Source organism: Erithacus rubecula (assembly GCF_903797595.1).
Source record: "Erithacus rubecula genome assembly, contig: scaffold_837_arrow_ctg1, whole genome shotgun sequence".
In the NCBI taxonomy this organism is placed as follows: Eukaryota; Metazoa; Chordata; class Aves; order Passeriformes; family Muscicapidae; genus Erithacus; species Erithacus rubecula.
This window is the reverse complement of record NW_027635500.1, coordinates 5,874-28,066: the sequence shown is the minus strand read 5'-3', so window position 1 is coordinate 28,066 and position 22,193 is coordinate 5,874. Positions and strand designations below refer to the sequence as shown.

Genomic DNA, 22,193 nt, shown 5'->3' with positions numbered 1-22,193 from the left:
TCTCTGCTTTTGTCTCTTCTTCTTCTTCCTCTCTTCTCTCCCCGCTCCTCCTCTCCTCCTCCTCGCTCTTATTACCTCTAATCTCTAACTTTTCTCTAAGCTCTCTCATATACCCACGCCCTATAATAAAATACAACCCTGAAGAACAGCAAATAATCATCTCCTGAGTCTGTCCAGTGACCGTCCAGAAACCCCACGGTCCCATAACACTTGGCCTGTGGGGGACACAAGAGTTTCCCAGGCCTGGGCTCTGGTGCTGTCCCTGCTGACTGAGTGCCAGAGCGGCTCCCAGCGACACCTGCCACATGTTCCTTCCCCTGCCCTCACCTCCCTGAAACACCTGCACCCACTGCAGTCCATGGTGGCATCAGAGCTGTCTCCAGCCTGTTCAAAAGGAGACAGATCACAAACAGGCACAGGGTGCCCATGGTGACATCTCAAGTCTCTCTGGGCTGCTAAAGAGCACTGAAGTCACATGAGGCCAGTGACTCCATGGTGACATGCCAGACCTCTTTCACCTTCCAAAGACTTGTGAGCTCCCAAGCACTCACCAGAGGACAACAGATGTGTCTCTACATGCCAAGGAGACCATTTGGCACAGGCACTCACCGAGGTTCCGTGGTTACATCCCAGTGGCCTCTGTGATCCTAAAGAACACTGAGGTCACGTGCAATCCCAAGGGCTCCATGGTGACATTGCAGCAGTCTCTCATCTGCCAAACCACACTGACCTCACAGGCTGTCACAGGGTCTCAATGGCAACATCACAAGTGTCTCCTGGCTGCTCAGCAGCTGTGATGTCACAGGCACTCACAGAGACTCTAGGGTAACATTCCAGGGGTGTCAAAGGCTGCAAAAGAACCATGAGGTCACACACTGTTACAGGAATTCCACAGGGACATCCCAGGGGGCTCCAGGCTGCTAAAGAAGTGCTTTGCCACAGGCACTCAGAGGGGTTCCATTGTGACATGCCAGTGGTTGCCACACTCCTAAGGAACACGGAGGTCACAGGCAGTGACAGCAGCTCTGTGCTGACATCCCTCGTGTCTCCACCCTGCCAAAGAACTCTGATGTCACTGGCACTGACAAGGGCTCCATGGTGACATCCCAGGTTTCTATGAACTACTAAAGAGCACTCAGGTCAAAAGCCCTCCCAAGGCCTCCATCCTCACATCCCAGAGGGAGACAGGTTTTTAAAGAGCCCTGAGCTCACCTGCACTCACAGGCTTCCACGGTGGCATCACAGGGCTCTCTGGGGCTTCTAAGGAGCCAGGAGGTCCCTGGCAGTGAGAGGCACTCCGTGGTCACATCCGAGAAGACTCTGGGCTGCCAAAGAGAGGTCAGGAGCAGTCACAGGTACTCCATGGTGTGAAAAGTAAGATTCACTTTCCTGGTAAATTTCAAAACGTTTAATAAAAGACAGTTAGAGACAAACAATAAAGCCAAAGGTTATAAAGGTCAGGTGCTTGACATCCAGCCAAGAGCATACACTAACTCAGAAAACATTTTCTAAATGCATCAACGTATTGCATACTCCTAGAGCTTCATGCACTATTCAACCCGTAAATCAACTTTTTAAAACTTTTTATTTTTAACTTTTTTTTTCTCCTTGTGGCTCATGCTCTTTCTTGTCAGCGCATTCCCAGATAACGAAGATCAATAAATTCCTTCCCTGTACTTCTGGTGTTAGTCACCCCTGTGTTCATCCAGACAGGAAAATCCAAGAAATTCCTGAATATCTTTTTACCATTCTCCGAGTTAGTTACATGAGCAAAAGCTTTTTACATCACCATGTTTTAGTCCAAGAAATACAGATATTTATTAAATTACTATTTTGAAGTTTTGCTAAGAGCAGAACTAAAAGAAACTATATTCATACAGCAAAGTTTTCCAACATTATACACATAGCATTCATTTTAATACTTGCGAAAAGCCAATAATATAATATGGAATTATAACAACGGTGACATCACAAGGGCCTTTAATCTTCCTCCCCTCTCAGTCACCCTCAGCACGCCCCACTGCTCCCGGCAAGGGAAGGAGGGAGTCTTTAGGAGCCGCCGGAGCTCCTGCCCCGTCCCTGCACGGGCAGCAGCGTGAGACCCTAAACCCGGTGTGCGGGACTCTGAACCCGCCGCGCCCCTGCCCCGCCTGCCGCCTCCATTTCTGCATCGCTCCCTCGCCCCGCTGCGCTCCCGCTCGCCCGGGCTGGAGAAGCAGCGGGGGAGGCGTGGGAAAAGCGCCATCAAACAAAACTCCAAGCGACCCGCACAGAAATCTCCTTGGCAGAGAGACACCGGGCAGGGCCCCGCCATCGCCCGCAGCCCGTGCCCGGCCGCACCGTGCCCGGCCCCGCTGCTCGCCCAGCGCAGCCTCCTCCTCTCCCGCCATCGCCCGCAGCCCGTGCCCGCCCGCACCGTGCCCGGCCCCGCTGCTCGCCCAGCGCAGCCTCCTCCTCTCCCGCCGCCGCCCGGGGCCCTCACGCTCGGCTGCCGCCGGCGGGAAAAGCCCTTCCCGTGCTGCCCCGCGCCACCGCCGAGCCTGAGGGAGCCTGAGGGGCTGCGCGGGCAGCGAGGGGGAAACAGAAGGAAAAACAGAAATCAGAAACAAAAAGCGGCCTGGCGGTGGCGGAAAAGGGAGACTAACAACTACCACACTCTCGCCTAAGACTCCTGCCCATACCCGCAGCTCCGCCTGCCGCGCCGAAAAATAAAACGCCCCGCAGCAGAAACACAAAATTCCCTCCCCTCAGAGCACAGAGCCAAAGCCGAAAGCCGCCAAGGGCGCCCGGCCCTGCGCTGCCGCGGCGGGCGGGGGAACTCGGGCCGGGCCGGTCGCTTCGGGCCGGGCTCTGGGGGCAGCGGGGCCGGGGCGGCGCAGTATTTCTCTGAATATTCAGGAGAAGCCAATCCCACAACATGTGTTTGTAGCAGCGGCAGAGCCGCAGCGCCCAGCGCTCCCCACTCCCACCCCACCTGCGCCACCCCCTCGCATCCAGCGACCTCCGGGAGCGGAACTGGGGCTCGGGGGGAGGGGGACGGCACGGACGGATCTGCACTGGGGGCCCCGAGCCCCCTGCCCAGCCCTGTGAAGCGCGGAAAAACTCTCTATACCGCACAAAATAAGGTATAAGAGTAGGTATGTATTTATTCAGCGCTCAGGGGGATAACTCCTCCAAAACCACGCACACCTTTGGCGACCTGCACCTCTCTTTTTATTCTCTACAAACTACAATTGCACAATACACCTAATACATATTCATTGCCTCCTCTGCTTCATACTACAATTAGCTACACGCCTCTTTCTGCTCCACACGGCTCCTTGGGAAAAAGGAAACAGTGTTCCTCTCAGTTGAACATTTCATCTTGTCTCCTTGCACATATTCTTTTTACTCCTTTGCTCATCTTCTGGACTTTGATACCAGTTTTCCTGGGTTCAGGGATCTGGAGAATCCCCCTTATCCTGTGGTGCCTTTGTCCTTGCATCCTGTTCGCCCACCCCAGCTCTTTATCTTATCCTGCAGCCTTGCTCTCCCCCGTTCTTGTAAGCACCGTAAATTCCAGCAAACATAGGGTTTTGCCAGTCCCCTTCTAGTCCAAGCATTTCTCGATGCTCGATTCCTGACTCTCAGTTGCTCTGTCTCCCCTGCAGGCTCAGGGGGTGCTGCCCCCTCCCCAACAGCCGCTGCTGCGGCGGCCGCGGGGCACAGGGGGTGGCAAAGGGGGGTCCGGGATGCGAGCGGGGGAGCAGCGGGAGGAAGAGGAAGAGAGGGGAAGGGGAGGAGAGAGGAAGGGGAGGAGCAGGAGCAGGAGGAGCAGGAGAGGATCAGCGGGCACAGGCGGAGAATCGCGGTGCTGCAGGGCGAGCCCGCTGAGCCCGCAGCTCCGCTGGCCCCGGCAGCATCGCATTCCTGCATCCCGCGGGTGAGCGCGGAGGGGAAGCTCGGCCCGGGGCTATCGCGGCAGCTCCGGCACGGCTGGTTGGGTTTTGGATTCTTGGGGGATGAGGGTTGGTGTTTGTGCCTCGCAGATTCGGGAATCGAGTCCCAAATGTATTTGGGTGTCCGTGGGAGAGGTATTGTTTTATTGATGTGAGGAGGGGATGTTTCTGGCTCTTGCAGGAATCCAAAGCTGAGCCGTAAATGCTCCTTGGGGGGATTTGGAGGGGCCCACGTGGCGATGGCCCGGTCCCGGCGGGGCGGGACATCGGTTTTGGGGATCCCTGGGAGAGGCGGGGGATGAAAGGCGGGAGCCCCGGCGTGGGGAGAGGGGCGACAGCAGAGCTGGGGGACCCCCGGCAGCGTGGAGGGGAGGTGGAGCCGGGAGATGAGTGGGGTGCGGGCCCCCCGAGCCTGGAAGGGCTGGCAGGGAACGGGAGAAGCCCTGAGTGCCTGGAGTGGGGGGATGCTGGAGAGGGGGACCCTGGGACCTGAGTCAGGATCAGGGCAGGATGAGCCCTGGGACACACAAAACTCCCTCAGCGTGCCTGAGCAGGAGCCAGGAGAGGGAGAATCCCCAGGAGCCACGGGTCTCCATCAGCTCTGAGAACAGAATCCCCATAACCCCAAAGTGAAGACAGTGCGAACAGGGATCTCCTGGGAAAGTGTTTCTGGGCTCCTTCGTGAGTTTTGGTGGTTTTTATGGACACCAAACAGCCCAGGCATTTCTAGAGATGCACTCAGACAGCAGGACCTTCAAAGCCATATCAAGCACTTTGTTTTTCCCCCAAACCAAGATTTTCCATTCCCAAGTCTTATCCAGATGGACGAAAAGGCTGTGAGGAACAGGAAGATGTCCCAGGACAGCCAGGCAGGTGAGGAGGAAATTACTGCCCCTTTCCCCCTCTGTCCTGCTGGGGAGGATTGGGGGCATCTCTTTCTCCTTCCCTCTGGCACAGAGGTAAATCCCATCCTCTCCTTGTCCTTCCTCCTCCAGACCAGGAGCTGAGGACAGAGACCAGGGAGGACAAATCCCCACAGCAGAACCTCGTGGAAGAGGCCGTTTGCAGCGGCTCCACAGTGCAGGAATCCAACAGGGAGGAAAAGCCACAGAGATCCCGCACCAGGAGGGGGCTGCAAACGCAGATCATGGGGATCCGAGGAGGAAAGACCCAACCTGGGCCAGGCAGGCAGCCAGAGATGTGGCCAGAGCTCTGAGCTAAGGGTCCATGAGCAGCTTCATGATGGCAAAAAGCCCCTTCAGTGTTTGGAATGTGGGAAGAGTTTCCACACGAGCTCCAGTCTCGTCCAGCATCAGATGATCCACAATGGCGAGAAGCCCTATGAGTGTGGGGAATGTGGGAAGGGATTCGGAGGCACCTCAGATCTGATCAGGCAGCAGACAGTGCACACTGGGGAACAGCCCTACGACTGTGGGGAATGTGGGAAGGGATTCAAGAGCAGCTACAGCCTGATCCGCCACCAGAGGACCCACACTGGGGAACGGCCCTATGAGTGTGGGGAATGTGGGAAGGGATTCAAGTGCAGCTCCAGCCTGATATGCCACCAGAGGACCCACACTGGGGAACGGCCCTATGAGTGTGAGGAATGTGGGAAGGGATTCAGTGTGAGGGCCCGTTTGACCTACCACCAGGGGATCCACACTGGGGAACGGCCCTACGTGTGTGGGGAATGTGGGAAGAGCTTCAGGATACGTACTGACCTCACCCACCATCAGACGATCCACAGTGGGGTAAAACTGTATGTGTGTGGGGAATGTGGGAGGAGCTTCAGCCAGAAACACAACCTGATTGTCCACAAGATGATCCACACTGGGGAACGACCCTATGTGTGTGGGGAATGTGGGAAGAGCTTCAGCCGGAACAGTAAACTGATTGTCCACCAGAGGATCCACACTGGGGTACGACCATATGTGTGTGGGGCATGTGGGAAGGGATTCACAGACATTTCTGGCCTGACCCGCCACCAGACAGTGCACACTGGGGAACGGCCCTACAAGTGTGGGGAATGTGGGAAGGGATTCAGTTGCAGCTCCAGCCTGATCTGCCACCAGAGGATCCACACTGGAGAACGGCCCTACAAGTGTGGGGAATGTGGGAAGAGCTTCAGCCAGAGCTCCAATTTGATCTGCCACCAGAGGATCCACACTGGGGAACAGCCCTATGTGTGTGGGGAATGTGGGAAGGGATTCCGTGACAGATATGATTTAATCTGCCACCAGAGGATGCACACTGGGGAGAAGCCCTATGAGTGTGGGGAATGTGGGAAGGCCTTCACCGTCAGGTCCCATTTGATCCGCCACCAGAGGATCCACACTGGGGAACGGCCCTACAATTGTGGGGAATGTGGGAAAAGCTTCCATAACAGCTCCGAACTAATCTACCACCGGAGAGTGCACACTGGGGAACGGCCCTACGACTGTGGGGAATGTGGGAAGAGCTTCAGCGCCAGGTCCAGTTTGATCCGCCACCAGAGGACCCACACTGGGGAACGGCCCTACAAGTGTGGGCAATGTGGGAAGGGCTGCCATGACACCTCTGAACTTCTGCAACACCTGACAGTGCACACCGGGGAACGGCCCTACAACTGTGGGGAATGTGGGAAGACCTTCAAGCACAGATCCCACCTGATTGTCCACCAGATGATCCACACCGGGGAGAGGCCCTATGAGTGTACTGAGTGTGGGAAGAGGTTTCAGAGGAGATGGAGTCTGCTAAAGCATCAGCAGATTCACGTAGAGTAGAGGAGAGGCCCTTCTGCTTCCCCTAGTGCAGGAAGAGCTTTAAGAAAAACTCCACCCTCGTCACCCACCAGCGGATCCATGCCAGGGAGAGCCCTAACAGTGTCCCCAGTGTTGGAAGAGCTTCTCCCAGAACTCTGCCATGACCCAGCACCAATGAGTGCACTGGTAAGGGAAGCTCTGTGAGTTCCCCATGTGTGGGAAGAAGTTCCTGTGCTGCTCCAGCTCCATCTCCTCTGTTGGACCCTGTTGGATGCTCCCCAGTGATCCATAGTCCTGGTGATCCATGTTGGGAATGCACCTGGCTTGTGGTCTCCATATCTTCCTGGCTCACCATGGGCACCTGGACTCAGCAGGCCAAAAATCCATTGGGATGTGGACTGACATCAGGAATTCATTTGGGACAGCGGATTTTACTTTCCACCTCAAAAAATTGCACTTTTGTATCCCATAATTTCTACTGGCAGCGTCAAGGAGTACTGGATGGACCTTGAGATCTTCACCAACCTAAACATTACATGATTCTACTTCTGTCTGGGCCACAGGCATCTTCCACAGCCAAATAGCGATGAACTGGGACAGAAAACTGAGATTTTGGAGACAATGGAGTGGAAAGTCGTCTAAAAACGGTTCTTTTTACCTGCTGAAGCCTATGCATACCCAGCCAGCATGAACAGGTAAATGCTTTTATTTGGGCCCTGATTTTCTTTAATTTTTCTTCATCCCTTCACCCAACATTGGGGTAAAAATAAAGACATTGAACTAAGATATTGACATGGACATTGTGGGTGGGGACATGGTGGGCACGGGAATATGGATATGCACACAGACATGGGTATGGACATGGACCTGGATATGCATATGGACATGGACTTGGATATGGACATGGGCAGGGCTGTGGATGGAGATATCAGGCTTGGGGGGGTCACAGACATAGTTGGTGACATGGGGGAATGTGGTCATGGATGGTGACATGGCAGTATGGCCATGGATGGTCACAAGTGGCCTAGGGGACAAGTCCATGGGTGGACACATCCACACCATGACGTGTCCCATGACCAAGGAGAACACATCCCCACCACCACCACGATGTTGTCCCTTTCACTACCGTTGATTCACTGCTCCTCCCCTGGGTGTGACACCTGCCTGGCGGGATGTCCCCATGTTCTGGTGACCCGTGTCCCTCAGGCCACTCCCACCAGTGGCTCCAGCAGCAGCCAGAGCCCGTCCTCGGCTCGCAGGATCAGCTCGGGCTTGCGGCGGGGGGTGGCCTCGCTGTGTCCTTCCGCAGCACGAACCGGGACAGTGTCAGTGCCACCACCACCTTCATCTCAGCCATGGCAAAGCTCTGCCCGATGCAGTTCCTGCCAGCACATCCCCATTGTCACTGTCACCCCACTGTGAGCCCAGCCAGGGATGGGGGTGGCACTTGGGGACACTCCTGTCCCCACCCCACCACATACCTGGGGCCAGCAGAGAAGGGGATGAAGGAGGACGGAGACTGTCCCTTGCTGTTCTCTGGGCTGAACCTCAGGTGATTGAACACCTGGGGTGACAGTGACACTGTGAGGATGCAGCTGTCACCACCATGGTGACAGGGACACCTCGTAGGGTGGCACTACCTCAGGCTCGGGCCAGAGCTCTGGGTTGTGGTGGGTCCCGTAGATGCTCATCAGGCAGATGACCCCTGGTAGGATGGGAATGGCCACTTTAGGGAGAGCAGGTGACAGCAGTGGGTGGTGACACTGGGGACACACTGGCCACGCCATACCCTTGGGGATGACACGGCCGTCACGCAGGGGGACGTCCTCGGTGCAGCGCCGGGACACGGCAGTGACAGGAGGGTGCAGCCGCAGGCTCTCCTTGATGCACATGGTGGTGAAGGGCAGCTGGGACAGGTCCTCCCTGGGGACAAGCAGGAGTGACACCGTGTTCCCTGGCCACACAGCCAGGGGTGGCCCTGGGGACATCTCACCATTCAATGTCTGCAGTGTCCCGGCCAGCTAGGAGCTCCTGGACCTCTCGGCGGCACCGCTCCTGGTGCTCAGGGTGGCCAGCCAGGTTATAGAAGAGCCATGCCAGGCCACTGGCCGTGGTATCATGGCCTGTGGGGACATGGGATGAGTGAGGGGACACTGGAGTGGCTCTGCCCCAGTGGCACCTGGGAGCTCGTGCTCACCCTCAAACATGAAGGTGTCAGCCTCGGCCGCGATGTCCTCGTCTGACAGGGTGTGGCCGTCCTCGTCCTGCGGGGGTCAAGGTGAGCCTGGGGCCACCTGGGGCCACCGGTCTATGGCCAAATCCCTTCCATGGCCACCACCCTACAGACACCACTATCCCACTGGCTACCAGCTCTATGGTCAATGGTGTCAATGGCCACCACTGTTGCCTGTGGCCACCGGTCTATGGCCAATCCTTCCATGGCCACCACCACCCCCTTGACCACCATCCTCCATGGCCACCACCCTATGGCCACCATCATCTCCCCATGGCCACCACCACCCTCTCAACCACCTCCATGTCCCCCTGACCACCACCCCATGCCCACCTTGGTGAGCAGCAGGAGGTCGATGAAGTCCATGCTGCGTCCCCGGTGGCCATTCAGCCAGGCCTGGTGGCCCAGGCGGGCGAGTTCGCGGCGCCGGCGCTGCACCACGTCAGCGGTGAAGGCGTGGACAGTGGCGCAGGCGCGGGCGAAGCGCCGGCCATCAGAGGAGAGCCTGTACAGCCACCATGGGTGGAGAAGTGGCTGGAGCTGGCGCCGGACCACCAATGAGCTCAGCTCCAGGATGGCCTGGATGTACTCGCTGGGCCGCCTGTGGGAACCAGGGACACTGAGGGACATTGGGGCCACCAGCATGGCCAGCAGAGACCATGGCAGGGCCTTGGGGACACCAGCATGGCCAGCAGAGACCATGGCAGGGCCATTAGGGCCACCAGCATGGCCAACAGAGACCATGGCAGGGCCATTGGGGCCACCAGCATGGCCAACAGGGACGATGGTGGGGTCACCATGGCTCCCAGGATGGCCAGCAGGGACAATGGTGGGGTCACCACAGCCCCCAGGATGGCCAGTGGAGACAGGTGGCACTCACTCCTGGCAGTGGCTCTCATGGTTGAAGATGCACTTCTGGAGCGTGTCCAGGGTGAGGAGGCTCAGGGGCTGCAGCACCTCCATCTCCAGCGGCCCCCCAGCAGCGGCCGCTGCTGCTGCCCCCCACTTGTCCTGGGGGGATGGATGGGATCAGGGACTGAACAGGAATAGGGGCAGGGGATAAATTGAGGGGTGGGACAGGGTGGTAGAGGGGCAAGAATTGGGGTGGGGGTGTGGGACAGGGATGTGGTGATGAACAAGAGGTGGAGTTGGGTTTGGGGGCAGGTTTGGGGTATGGGACAGGACAGGATTTGGGGTTTAGGACAGGACTCAGGGTGCAGCAGTGGATGCAGGACAGAATTTTGTGTGCAGGACTCAGAGTTTGGGATGCGGGTAAGAGTTTGGAGTGCAGGTCAAGATTTGGGGTGCAGGACAGAATTTTGGGTGTAGGACTTAGGGTTTGGGATGCAGGTCAGAGTTAGGGGCAGAAGTCAGGATGTAGGGTGCAGCACTTATGATTTGGGGTGTAGGTCAGGATTTGGAGTGCAGTGGGGACTAGGATCTCTCACGAGCAGCACATGGGTGCTCTGGTTGAAGATTCCCAGGTAAGCCCGGAGAACATCCCCGTGGAAGGCGGGGGTCAGGAGCCGCCGGTGCCACGCCCAGCGCTGCCCACTGCTCAGCAGCAGCCCCTCCCCTGGGGAGGGAACAGTGGGGTCGGCCCAAGGCACCCAGGGGGTGTCCTGCCCTCCACTGCCCTTGTGACACACCCGGGTACATCCTGGGGGCACCCAGAGTGTGTCCGGGTCACCCACTGCCCCTGTGACACACCCGGATCCACTGCGGGTGCCCAATGGTTCTGTCCCCAAAACTTGCTGTGTCCTCCCGTGTGACACCTGGATCCATCAGGGGCACCCAGGGCTGCTGTCCCCACCCGTGTGACACCCGGAGGTGCTGTCCCGACCCGTGTGACACCCAGAAGTGCTGTCCCCACCCAACCCCCTCCACTTACCAAGCCAGGGCTTGAGGAAGCCATAGAAAGTTTTATCCTTGGGGGCCACGAAAGCTGCAACACACAAGGATGGGGTGGGCAGGGATTCACTGGGTTGGGGACACTGGAGTCCCCCGGGTGGGGACACTGGGATGAGGCACCCTGTCTGCACCCCCTAACCCACAGTGGGGACCCTCTCCCGGCACCCACGGCCTTAGGGAACCTCAGGGACAGGTTGGTGGCCACTCTGGGGTGGTGTTTGGCCTGGCCATGGTGACACCTCTGGGGACCTGTGGGGTTGGGCTGGTGGCCACTGCCTGGGCACTGCCAGGTCTCTGTGCCAGGTGCAGTGACACCCATGGGTGGCCCTGGGGACCCATCTGGTGTCTCGTGTCCTACCTGAGGCACTGAGGAGTGGCCGAAGGGTGCTGGGGTGGAAGAGGCGCAGGACGGGCAGCCAGGGAAGTCCCCACCAGAGGCAGCCATGACGGTACCGGGCCACCAAGGCATCCACCTGCTGCAGGCCCTGCTCTGTGCTCTGGCCCTGGGGACAACAGGGGACATGTGTGTCATTGGGGACATGCACAAGCTTGGGGACACGTGTGCCCTCAGAGCACTGCCAGCCTTGGGGACAAGTGTGTCTGTCCCCACTGTCCCTTTGCCAGTGCCACCACCCCATCCTCACTGTCCTTCCAAGTGCCACCACCCTGTCCTCATTGTCCTCCCAAGTGCCACCACCCCAATCATTCCTTCTGTCCCATCACAGGTGTCACCACCCTGTCCCCATTGTTTCTTTGCAGGTGCCTCCAGCCTTGATCCCGCTGTCCCCGCAGGTGTCACCCCTGTCCCCTCACCATGCCAGTGTGTCCCAGCAACCAATTGCGCCATGGCGGGGTGGGGAATTTGTTCAGCTGGCGACAAGTGGCCCGGAATCGGGTGACAGCCAGCAGCGCATCCCAGAGCCACCGCAGCAGCAGGGCCACCAAGAAGGTGCCCAGGGCCACCACGGCCAGGAAACCCAGTGCGGCGGCCACCGCCATGGAGCCGCTCCTGGGGACAGGCTGGGGACAGGACAAGGGTCGGGCGGGGCGGTGTCACCCGCGGGTCACGCGGTAGCCACGCGCTGGGTGTCACCACATCCGGCTTTTGTCCCAGTGCGCGTCCTGGTGACATCGTGTCCCCGCCCCTGCCCCGGTGTGTCCCCGTCTCCCTGTGTGTGTCCTTGCCCCCCACCCTGTCCCCCCCACCTGTGTGTCCCTGTCCCTCTGTGTGTCTCTGTCCGCTCCGAGTGTCCTCATCCTCCTCTCCCCCGTGTGACCCTGCTCCCTTCCGTGCGTCCCTGTCCCTCCCCGTGTGTCCCCATCCCCCTCTCTCCCGTGTGACCCTGCTCCCTTCCGTGCGTCCCTGTCCCTCCCCGTGTGTCCCCTGCTCCTGCCCCCCCCGCGGGATCCAAGTCCCCGAGGTCCCGGGGCCGTGTCCCGTCGGATGTCCCCGTGTCCCACAGGGAGTTCCCGTGTCCCATAGTGTTATAGGTACATATTACATTATTGGCTTTTCGCAAATATTAAAATGAATGCTATGTGTATAGTGTTGGAAAACTTTGCTGGGTGAATATAGTTTCTTTTTGTTCTGCTATTAACAAATCTTAGAAATAACAGTGTGATACATATCTATTTTTCTTGGACTATAACATAGTGATGTAAAGCTTTTGTTCATGTAACTAACTCGAGAGAATGGTAAAAGGATAATCGGGATTTTCTTCACAATCTTGGATTAATCCATCAGGATGAAGACGGGTGACAACACCAGAACTCCAGGGAAGGAATTAATTGATTTCCATTATCAGGGAGTGCGCTGACAAGGAGACAAAGAGAGGGGAAAAAAAAAAAAAAAAAAGAGTTGTTTTACAGATTGGGAGGTTGGGGGGGGGGGGTGATTTTGAATAATGCATGAAGGTCTATGAATATGCAACAAGTTGATGCATTTAACAAAGTGTTTTCTGAGTTAGTGTGTGCTTTCTGCTGAATGTCAAGCACCCGGCCATTATAACCTTTTGCTTTATTCTTTGTCTCTTATTTTCCTTTATTAAACCTTTTAAAATTTACCAGGAAAGTGGACCTCATTTTTAACACACATGTTCCCGTGGCTGTTCCTTGCACTGAGCATCTGTGGCTGTCCCGGCACAGACAGGGGCACCCAATGACACCCCACGACTCTTTGACCTCTGGTTGTGTGTCCTTTCTCCTTGATTTGGGTCTTTTCTGCCTCTTTTGGATCCTTTAACCCTGTTTGGGGTCCTTTCCTCTTTTTCTGGCTCATTTTCCCCCATTTTGGGTTCTTTCCCCAGTTTTATGTGCATTGTTCAGATTTTGGTCCTTTCCCATAATTTTGGGTGCCCTCCCCATGGCTTTGATGCATTTTTGGGTGTCTGTGCCCCTCCCTTCCCCCCATATGCCCCCACCCCCTGCCCAACTCTGTCTCCCCTGGCATCCCCACGGGTGTGCCCCACGCCACATGGACTCTGTGACAGACACCAGGGTGTCCCTCGAGTCCCCTGGGGTGGCTCCCCTGTCACCATCATGGCACTGGGGCAGGCACTCAGGGTCTGCAGCAGCCTGGAGTGCCAGGCAGTGCTGGGTGAGCACCCCCGGGACCCCCCCGGGGCCTCAGTGCCAGGCAGGGGCAGCTCCTGACCGAGCTCCTCTGCCACGGGGTGGGTGTCCCAGTGGGGCCGGTGGGAGGGGGCTCGGGGTGGTGCTGGGGCTGATTGTGCCCTGGGCTGTGCTCCAGGGTCATGTCCCCTGTCCTGTGCCCTGTGCCATCTCATGCCACACTTCACACCATGCCCCATGCCATGCCCCAGGCCCCACACCAAACTGTGCATGGCTGCCTCGTTCTGTCATTGTCCTCATTACTGCATCCTTCTTGCTGTTGCTCCAGGGTTAAAACCCTCAGCTCCCTCCAGGACTGGTGTGACATTGCCCAGCCCTGGGCCCTGCTGATGGCTGCCCTTGTCCCCCAGGATGGGGGGGTGACACTGGCACACAACTGGCACACATCTGGCACACATCTGGTATCGGGGCTGGCACCCGACTGGGACCAGGGTCGGACTGGATAAGTGCTTGGAATCATGGCTGGGAAATGAGCCTGGGAACTGGGACTGGGGCTGGGCAGTGGGGCTGGACACAAGGACTGGGCAGTGACACTGGGGACTGGACAGTTGGACTGGACAGCTGGGATGGGCACTGAGGCTGGACACAGGCACTGGGCACTGGCACTGGACATCAGCACTGGGGCTGGACACTGGGAATGGACACCAGAACTGGGCACTGAGGCTGGACACTAAGGCTGGATACTGGGGCTGGGCATCAGCACTGGGCACTAAACCAGGAGCAGGATGAACCCCTCTGTCCCTTGGTCTCCCTGAACCCCCCTTTGGCTACCCAAAGCTTGGCTGCACCAGATCCCAGCAGGATTTGGCACCTTTGGGGGATGTTTCCCAGGGAAAGAGGGGTGGTCTGGGGGTACTGGCTGTGCTGGCTCTGGCACCCTCCAGACCCAGATAGGAGGATGCCCTGGGGGGCTGCAAGAAGCCCTAAAATGAGACTCCACTCCCCAACCTCCCAGTTCATCAATCTCAAGCTGGGCACCCCCTACCCATGACCCCCTCCCCCACCAAGGGTGCTGGTCCTGGGGGTGGCACAGACCTGTCCCTGTCCCCTCCTCCAGGGGCTGTTAGGGAAGAGGCTCCTCCTCTTCCACAGGAGAGGAAAAGTCGCAGTTCACAGTTCACAGAATTAACTGAGTTGGAAAAGACCTCTGAGATCATCAAGTCACACCTATGACCTAACAGCACCTTATCAATCAAACCATGGCACTGAGTGCCACAACCAGTCTATTTTCATACACCTCTAGGAGTGGTGACTCTACCACCTCCCTGAGTAGCCCCTTCCAATGCCCAATCACCCTTTCAGTAAAGAATTTTTTCCTAAATTTTTCCTAGCTTAAGACTTTGTAGTCCCCTTCTGTCAGTGGTTGCCTGGGAGAAGACAGCAGCCCCCATCTGGTTACAGCCTCCTTCCGGGGAGTTGTAGAGAGTGCTGCAGTTGTGACAGTGCTGACAGACCCGGTGGGGAGAGCTGTGGAGTAGGAAGGGTCCCAGTGACACTGCTGTCCCTGTAGTCCCTGGCTGGGGGTTCCAGTGACACTGCTGTCCCTGCACAGTCCCTGGTTGGGGGTCCCAGTGACATTGCTGTCCCTGTACAGTCCCTGGTTGGGGGGCACAGTGACACTGCTGTCCCTGCAGTCCCTGGTTGGGGGTCCCAGTGACACTGCTGTCCCTGCACAGTCCCTGGCTGGGGGTCCCAGTGACACTGCTGTCCCTTCAGGGTGCCCACCAGGCACCCCATTTGAGGTGTATGTTGGTGCTCGGGGGTCCCGTGACATTCCTGTCCCCACCAGAGCAGTTTTGGGTCATTCTGGTGACACTGCTGTGTCTGCAGGGTCCCTCTGAGTGCAGCAATCAGGAGAGTTCCCAGCTCACAGAGCCCCACTCACAGGGACTGTGCTGCTCACCCTGCTGCAGCCAGCACAGCTCCAAGGGGCTTCTTTGTTTAGAGGGCCCCAAGGGATGGCCTTTATCACAACCAAGTTTTATCCTGGCCCCATTTTTAATTGATAGCTTTCTCTGCAAGTGTGATGTTGTAAGTACATATTATATTATTGGCTTTTCACAGATATTAAAATGAATGTTGTGTGTGTAACATTGGAAAACTTTGCTATATTAATATAGTTTCTTTTAGTTCTGCTATAAACAAAACTGAAAAATAGTAGTGAGATAAATATCTACTTTTCTTGGTCTCTAACATAGTGATGAAAAAGCTTTTGTTCATGTAAATAACTCAGAGAATGGGAAAAAGAAAATTAGGAAATTCTTCACATTGTTGGATTATCCTGTCTGGATGAGCACAGGGGTGATGAACACCAGAACTCCAGGGAAGGAATTTATTGATCTCTGTTATCAGGGAGTGTGCTGACAGGAAAGAGCCACAAGGAGAAAAAAAAAAAAGGAAAAAAAAAAGAAAAAAAAAGTTGATTTACAGGTTGAGGGGGTGAGTTTGAATGATGCATGAAGACCTATGAATATGCAACATGTTCATGCACTTAACAAAGTGCTTTCTGTGCAAGTGTGTGCCCTTGGCTGACTGTCATGCACCCAGCTGTTATAAACTTTGTTTTATTGTTTGTCTCTTATTGCCTTTTATTAAACTTTAAAAATTTACCAGGAAAGTGAGCCGCATTTTTCACATGGTGATAAAAGCCATCCCTTGTCCTCCATGTCCACATCCATGGGATACACCTCTATGTCACCACCTGAGTCTGTGACCCACCATGCCCTATAGCTCCATCCACAGGCCTATTCACACCCATATCCATATCCATATCCATATCCATATCCATATCCATATCCATATCCGTATCCGTATCCATGTCCATGTCCATATCCATGCCCATGTCCATATCCATGTCCCAGTCCCCACCATGTCCCCACCCACAACCCACAATGTCCACGTCCATGTCATAGTTCAATGTCTTTATTTTTACCCCAATGTTGGGTGAAGGGATGAAAAAAAATGAAAGAAAATCAAGGCCCAAATAAAAGGATTTACCTGTCCATACTGACTGAGCATGCATGGGCTTGGGTGAGTGACAGAACCTTTTTTAGAGGCCTTTCCACTCCACTGTCTCCAAAATCTTGGTTTTCTGCCCCAGTCCATCACGATATGGCTGTGGAAGATGCATGTGGCCCAGACAGAATTAGAATCATGGAAGCATTTAGGTTGGAAAATACCTCCAAGACCATCCAGTATTCCTTGATGCCATGAGATGAAATAATTGGATGCAAAAGCCAAAATTTTTTGGGGTGGAAAGTAAAATCCATTCTCCCAAGCCAGGAAGATGTGGAGACCACCAGCCAGGTGAGTTCCCAACAAGGATCACCAGGACCATGGATCACCAAGGCTCTGCCCAACGAGGGTCACTGGGGAGCATCCAATGGGGCCCAACAGAGGGGATGGAGCTGGAGCAGCGCAGGAGCCTCTTCCCACACACAGGCACTCACAGAGCTTCCCTTACCCGTGGCCCCATTGGTGCTGGGTCACGGCAGAGTTCTGGGAGACACACTGGGGACACTGTTAGGGGCTCTCCCTGGTGTGGATCCGCCGGTGGGTGATGAGGGTGGAGTTTCTCTTAAATCCATTCCCACAGTCAGGGCAGGTGAAGGGCCTCTCCTGTGTGTGAATCAGCTAATGCCAGAGCAGATGGGATCTCCTCTGAAACCTCCTCCCACACTCAGGACACTCATAGGGCTTCTCCCCAGTGTGGGTCCTCTCGTGGACGTTCAGACTGGAGCTGCAGCTGAATCCCTTCCCACATTCCCCACACTCGTACGGACGTTCCCCAGTGTGGATCATCTGGTGGTGGATCAAAGAGAAGCTGCTGCAGAATCTCTTCCCACATTCCCCACACTCGTAGGGCTGTTCCCCAGTGTGCACTGTCTGCTGCCTGATCAGATCGGAGGTATCTCTGAATCCCTTCCCACATTCCCCACACTCATAGGGCTTCTCGCCATTGTGGATCATCTGATGCTGGACGAGACTGGAGCTCGTGTGGAAACTCCTCCCACATTCCAAACACTGAAGGGGCTTTTTGCCATCATGAAGCTGCTCATGGACCCTCAGCTCAGAGCTCTGGCCACATCTCTGGCTGCCTGCCCAGCCCAGGTTGGGTCTTTCCTCCTTGGATCCCCATGATCTGCGTTTTCAGCCCCTCCTGGTGCGGGATCTCCATGGCTTTTCCTCCCTGTTGGATTCCTGCACTGTGGAGCCGCTGCAAACGGCTTCTTCCACGAGGTTCTGCTGCGGGGATTTGTCCTCCATGGTCTCCGTCCTCAGCTCCTGGTCTGGGGCAGGAAGGACAAGGAGAGGATGGGATTTGCCTCTGTGCCAGGGGGAAGGGGAAGGAGATGCCCCCAATCCTCCCCAGCAGGACAGAGGGGGAAAGGGGCAGTGACTTCCTCCTCACCTGCCTGGCTGCTCTGGGGCATTTTCATCTTCCTCACAGCCTTTTCCTCCACCTGGATAAGACTTGGGAATGGAAAATCTTGGTTTGGGGGAAAAACGACATGAGAGATATGGCTTTGAAGGTCCTGCTGTCTGAGTGCATCTCTAGAAATGCCCAGGTTGTCTAGAGTCCATAAAAACCTCCAAAAATCACTAAGGAGCACAAAAACACTTTCCCAGGAGATCCCTGTTCGCACTGTCTTCACTTTGGGGTTATGGAGGTTCCTGTTCTCAGAGCTGATGGGAACCCGTGGCTCCTGGGGATCCCCCCTCTCTCGGCTCCTGCTCAGGCACGTTGAAGGTATTTCGGGGGTCCCAGGGCTCATTCTGTCCTGATCCTGACTCGGCTCCTCCCATTTCAGGCACTCAGGGCTTCCCCCGTTCCCTGCCAGCCCTTCCAGGCTCGGGGGGCCCGCACCCCACTCATCTCCCGGCTCCACCTCCCCTCCACGCTGCCGGGGGTCCCCCAGCTCTGCTGTCGCCCCTCTCCCCACGCCGGGGCTCCCGCCTTTCATCCCCCGCCTCTCCCAGGGATCCCCAAAACCGATGTCCCGCCCCGCCGGGACCGGGCCATCGCCACGTGGGCCCCTCCAAATCCCCACAAGGAGCATTTACTGCTCAGCTTTGGATTCCTGCAAGAGCCAGAAACATCCCCTCCTCACATCAATAAAACAATACCTCTCCCAGGGACACCCAAATATATTTGGGACTCGACTCCCGAATCTGCGAGGCACAAACACCAACCCCCATCCCCCAAGAATCCGAAACCGAACTGAAACAGGGTATTTAAGGGTTAAATAGAATGAAGAGTAGAACATATTAATAACATATAATGTTATTAATTACTGTGAGCTAATAAGGAAAGGAATGTACGATAAGAGAACCTTGATTTACAGATTTTGCTTGGCTTGTAAAAATGAAAGGGGCCCCTCTTCGTAAAAGTGCAGAGTCTGGAAAATATCACAACCGAGAGACTACAGCGCACGCGTAGAAAGACAAGGTGAAAAGTTTAACAGCGAGGGAGACTGCTGTTCTTCATCATTTTCAGCCCACTGACTCATCTAGAGACCACCGACCCAGTAAACTACGCAGCCGCAATGAATATGCAGCTGATTTCCATACGGAGCGGGGAACAGGCGGGGCCGATAATCAATATGTATAGGCGATTTAGAATATGCATGAACTTCCTAGATAAATGGAAGATTAGAAATCATGCAAGGTACGCAGGATTTGGGAAGATACTCTCCCCCTGCGTCCAGCGCTGAATAAAATATACCTACTCCACAACTTTATAAGTTCTGAAGTTTATTTCCGTGCTTCACAACCAGCCGTGCCGGAGCTGCCGCGATAGCCCCGGGCCGAGCTTCCCCTCCGCGCTCACCCGCGGGATGCAGGAATGCGATGCTGCCGGGGCCAGCGGAGCTGCGGGCTCAGCGGGCTCGCCCTGCAGCACCGCGACTCTCCGCCGGCGCCCGCTGCCCCTCTCCCTGCTCCTCCTGCTCCTGCTCCTCCCCTTCCTCTCTCCTCCCCTTCCCCTCTCCTCCTCTTCCTCCCGCTGCTCCCCCGCTCGCATCCCGGACCCCCCCTTTGCCACCCCCTGTGCCCCGCGGCCGCCGCAGCAGCGGCTGTTGGGGAGGGGGCAGCACCCCCTGAGCCTGCAGGGGAGACAGAGCAACTGAGAGTTAGGAATCGAGCATCGAGAAATGCTTTGACTAGAAGGGGGCTGACAAAACCCTATGTTTGCTGGAATTTACGGTGCTTACAAGAACAGGGGAGAGCAAGGCTGCAGGATAAGATAAAGAGCTGGGGTGGGCGAACAGGATGCAAGGACAAAGGCACCACAGGATAAGGGGGATTGTCCAGATCCCTGAAACCAGGAAAACTGGTATCAAAGTCCGGAAGATAACCCAAGGACTAAAAACAGAATGACCAAGGTGACGAGATGAAAAGTTCAACTAACAGGAAAACTGTCTACTTCATCCCCAGACGATCCAGGAGAGCGACCAACAGGAGCCGTGCACAGCTACAAAAAGCCGTGGAGCTTATTTTAATACAAAGCAGGGACAGGCAATGTATATGTATTAGGTGTATTGCGCAATTCTAATTTGAAGAAAAATAATAAAAAGAGAAGTGTATGTCGTTTCTTTTAAAGTAACATAGGCTATTAAAGTGTATTTGTAATGAATAAATCACCTACTTAATTCAATAACACACAATAGAAACACCTACTAATAATGCACCATTTACCAGCACCAACCATCTATGAAAGTTAAAAACCACAAATCAAATTAAAAATAATAGAAAAAAAGAGTTTAAACCACAATCAATAACCACAGATGCTCTCTAAAAAAACAAACAAAAAAATAACCACATAAAATAAATCCTAAAATATAAAAAATAATTTATAAAACTGTTTGAAAATACATAAGTCTACAAATAATCAACAAGCTAATAAATTAAAAAATATATCTCCCAAACGACAAGTGTACTCTTAGCTATATACCGAACACCCAATCATTTTTGCCTTTTATTATTTGTCTCTTATTTTGTTATATTAAACCTTTTAAAATCAACTCAAAGTAAAAACCTTATTTTCCACGCTGTACACGGAGGAGTCAGCACTGAGCAAATTGTTCAGTTTGGGCTCTGCAGCTGCTGATTCCCATCCTCAGCTCTTCCCTGTTTCTTTTTCTTTGTTTTCCATTTCTCTACCTCACATTTCTTGTTCAAATCCATGTTCAATCAAATCCCTAAGTTGTGCTTTTATGGTCTCATTTGCACCTTCACTGGGCTCGAGGTGTCTCTCCCTGCTGGGATTGGAATCCATGGGCAGGGTCCCTTCTCACCACCATCGTTCTGGGATTCTGTCAGGACTGCTCTCTCCTTTTCTTCTTCTCTCTGCTTTGAGCTGGGAATATGTTGGAAAATATCCAGCATGTTATAAATCCATATTATGATACTGGCTTTTGGCAAAAATGAAAAGGAATGCTATATGTATAATGTTAAAGTAACTCTGCTATAAAGATATAGTTTTTATTTTTGCTTTTAACTATGCTTAGACATTATAGTGAAATAGCTGATATAGTCATGTTTGTGGGAATTGAACTGCCTGCTTGGTTGGGATACCATCCAATGGATGGATGATGAAGACCCCTGCTACAATCAGCACCAAGTAAGGACCAAAGCCCAGGCTGGAGGTGATAATAAGAATGGACTAAAACCACAGCCAGGAAATGTGCACACTCTAAAAAGGCAAACCAAAGGAAAAGCCATGCTAAACAGTTCTTGGAACATATAAACTACTTTGGTGGAAATTGGGAGGGGTTGGCCAAGTATCCCAAGGCATATGATATATATAATATAATATAATATAATATAATATAATATAATATAATATAATATAATATAATATAATATAATATAATATAATATAATATAATATAATATAATATAATATAATATTTCCATTCTGGGGTTTCTCCTTTGCCCCAAGATCACCCCAGAGGGACATGAAGGTGGTTCAAACCCTGGTTTTCTCTGAAGCAGCCGAAGAAAGATTGCCGGAGACGGTTTTCTCTTTTTCCAAGGATTGTTTATTATTTCTTATCTCCGGGACCTTTTGCCTGGCCAGCAGGGTCTGCTCAGCCTGGCATCCATGGTGGAATCTGCCTGGTGAAGGCAGGGCTTATCTTATATAGTTTGCATTATGTATTACATGTTTACAAAATTTTCCCAATACAATACAATTTTATTAAATGGTCCAGCCCTGACCCCATCCAATCCAAGAGTGCCAATGTGTCACCCAGCATAGATGACAGGGAGAAGAAGGAGGTAAAGGTGTTCACCCCCCAAATTCTCTATCTTGGCCAAGTGTCCCTTATCATAAATATTCCCTAAAGTCTATTTATCTACGTTCTAACAATCTAATTGACACTTCACTAATTTTGGCAGCTTGTTTCCATTCTCCTTGTGCTGACAACTTCCCCCAGGGGTTAGAATTCAGCACCTGTGACACCAGGATCTCACTCAGAGCCTTTGAGACCCTCGCCAGGGGGGTTTTGAGACCCCCCAAGGAGGCCAGGGGTACGCCATGGGCTCCCACATATCATATCATATCATGTCATGTCATGTCATGTCATGTCATGTCATGTCATGTCATGTCATGTCATATCATATCATATCATATCATATCATATCATATCTCATATGTTATATGATAATATAATGTAATATCATATAATAAGTGGAAACAACTGCTATCCAAAGGCCACGGTATAGAGAAGTTGGAAA

The 22,193-nt window shown here is 54.1% G+C and overlaps 1 protein-coding gene across 1 annotated transcript; it reads right to left on the bottom strand.

Annotated features, from left to right (window-relative positions):
* Nucleotides 1-7,925: 7,925 nt before the first annotated feature.
* Nucleotides 7,926-11,822, bottom strand: LOC306816716 (cytochrome P450 4F3-like; the record flags this gene model as incomplete). The annotated part of the gene is made up of 12 exons (XM_079333148.1): nt 7,926-8,061; nt 8,161-8,243; nt 8,320-8,384; nt 8,469-8,602; nt 8,673-8,802; nt 8,877-8,943; nt 9,246-9,513; nt 9,793-9,923; nt 10,361-10,488; nt 10,804-10,857; nt 11,182-11,326; nt 11,637-11,822. 12 exons carry the CDS (start codon nt 11,820-11,822, stop codon nt 7,941-7,943), a joined length of 1,512 nt encoding a protein of 503 aa, XP_079189274.1. The 3' UTR covers nt 7,926-7,940.
* Between the last annotated feature and the right edge of the window lie 10,371 nt (nt 11,823-22,193).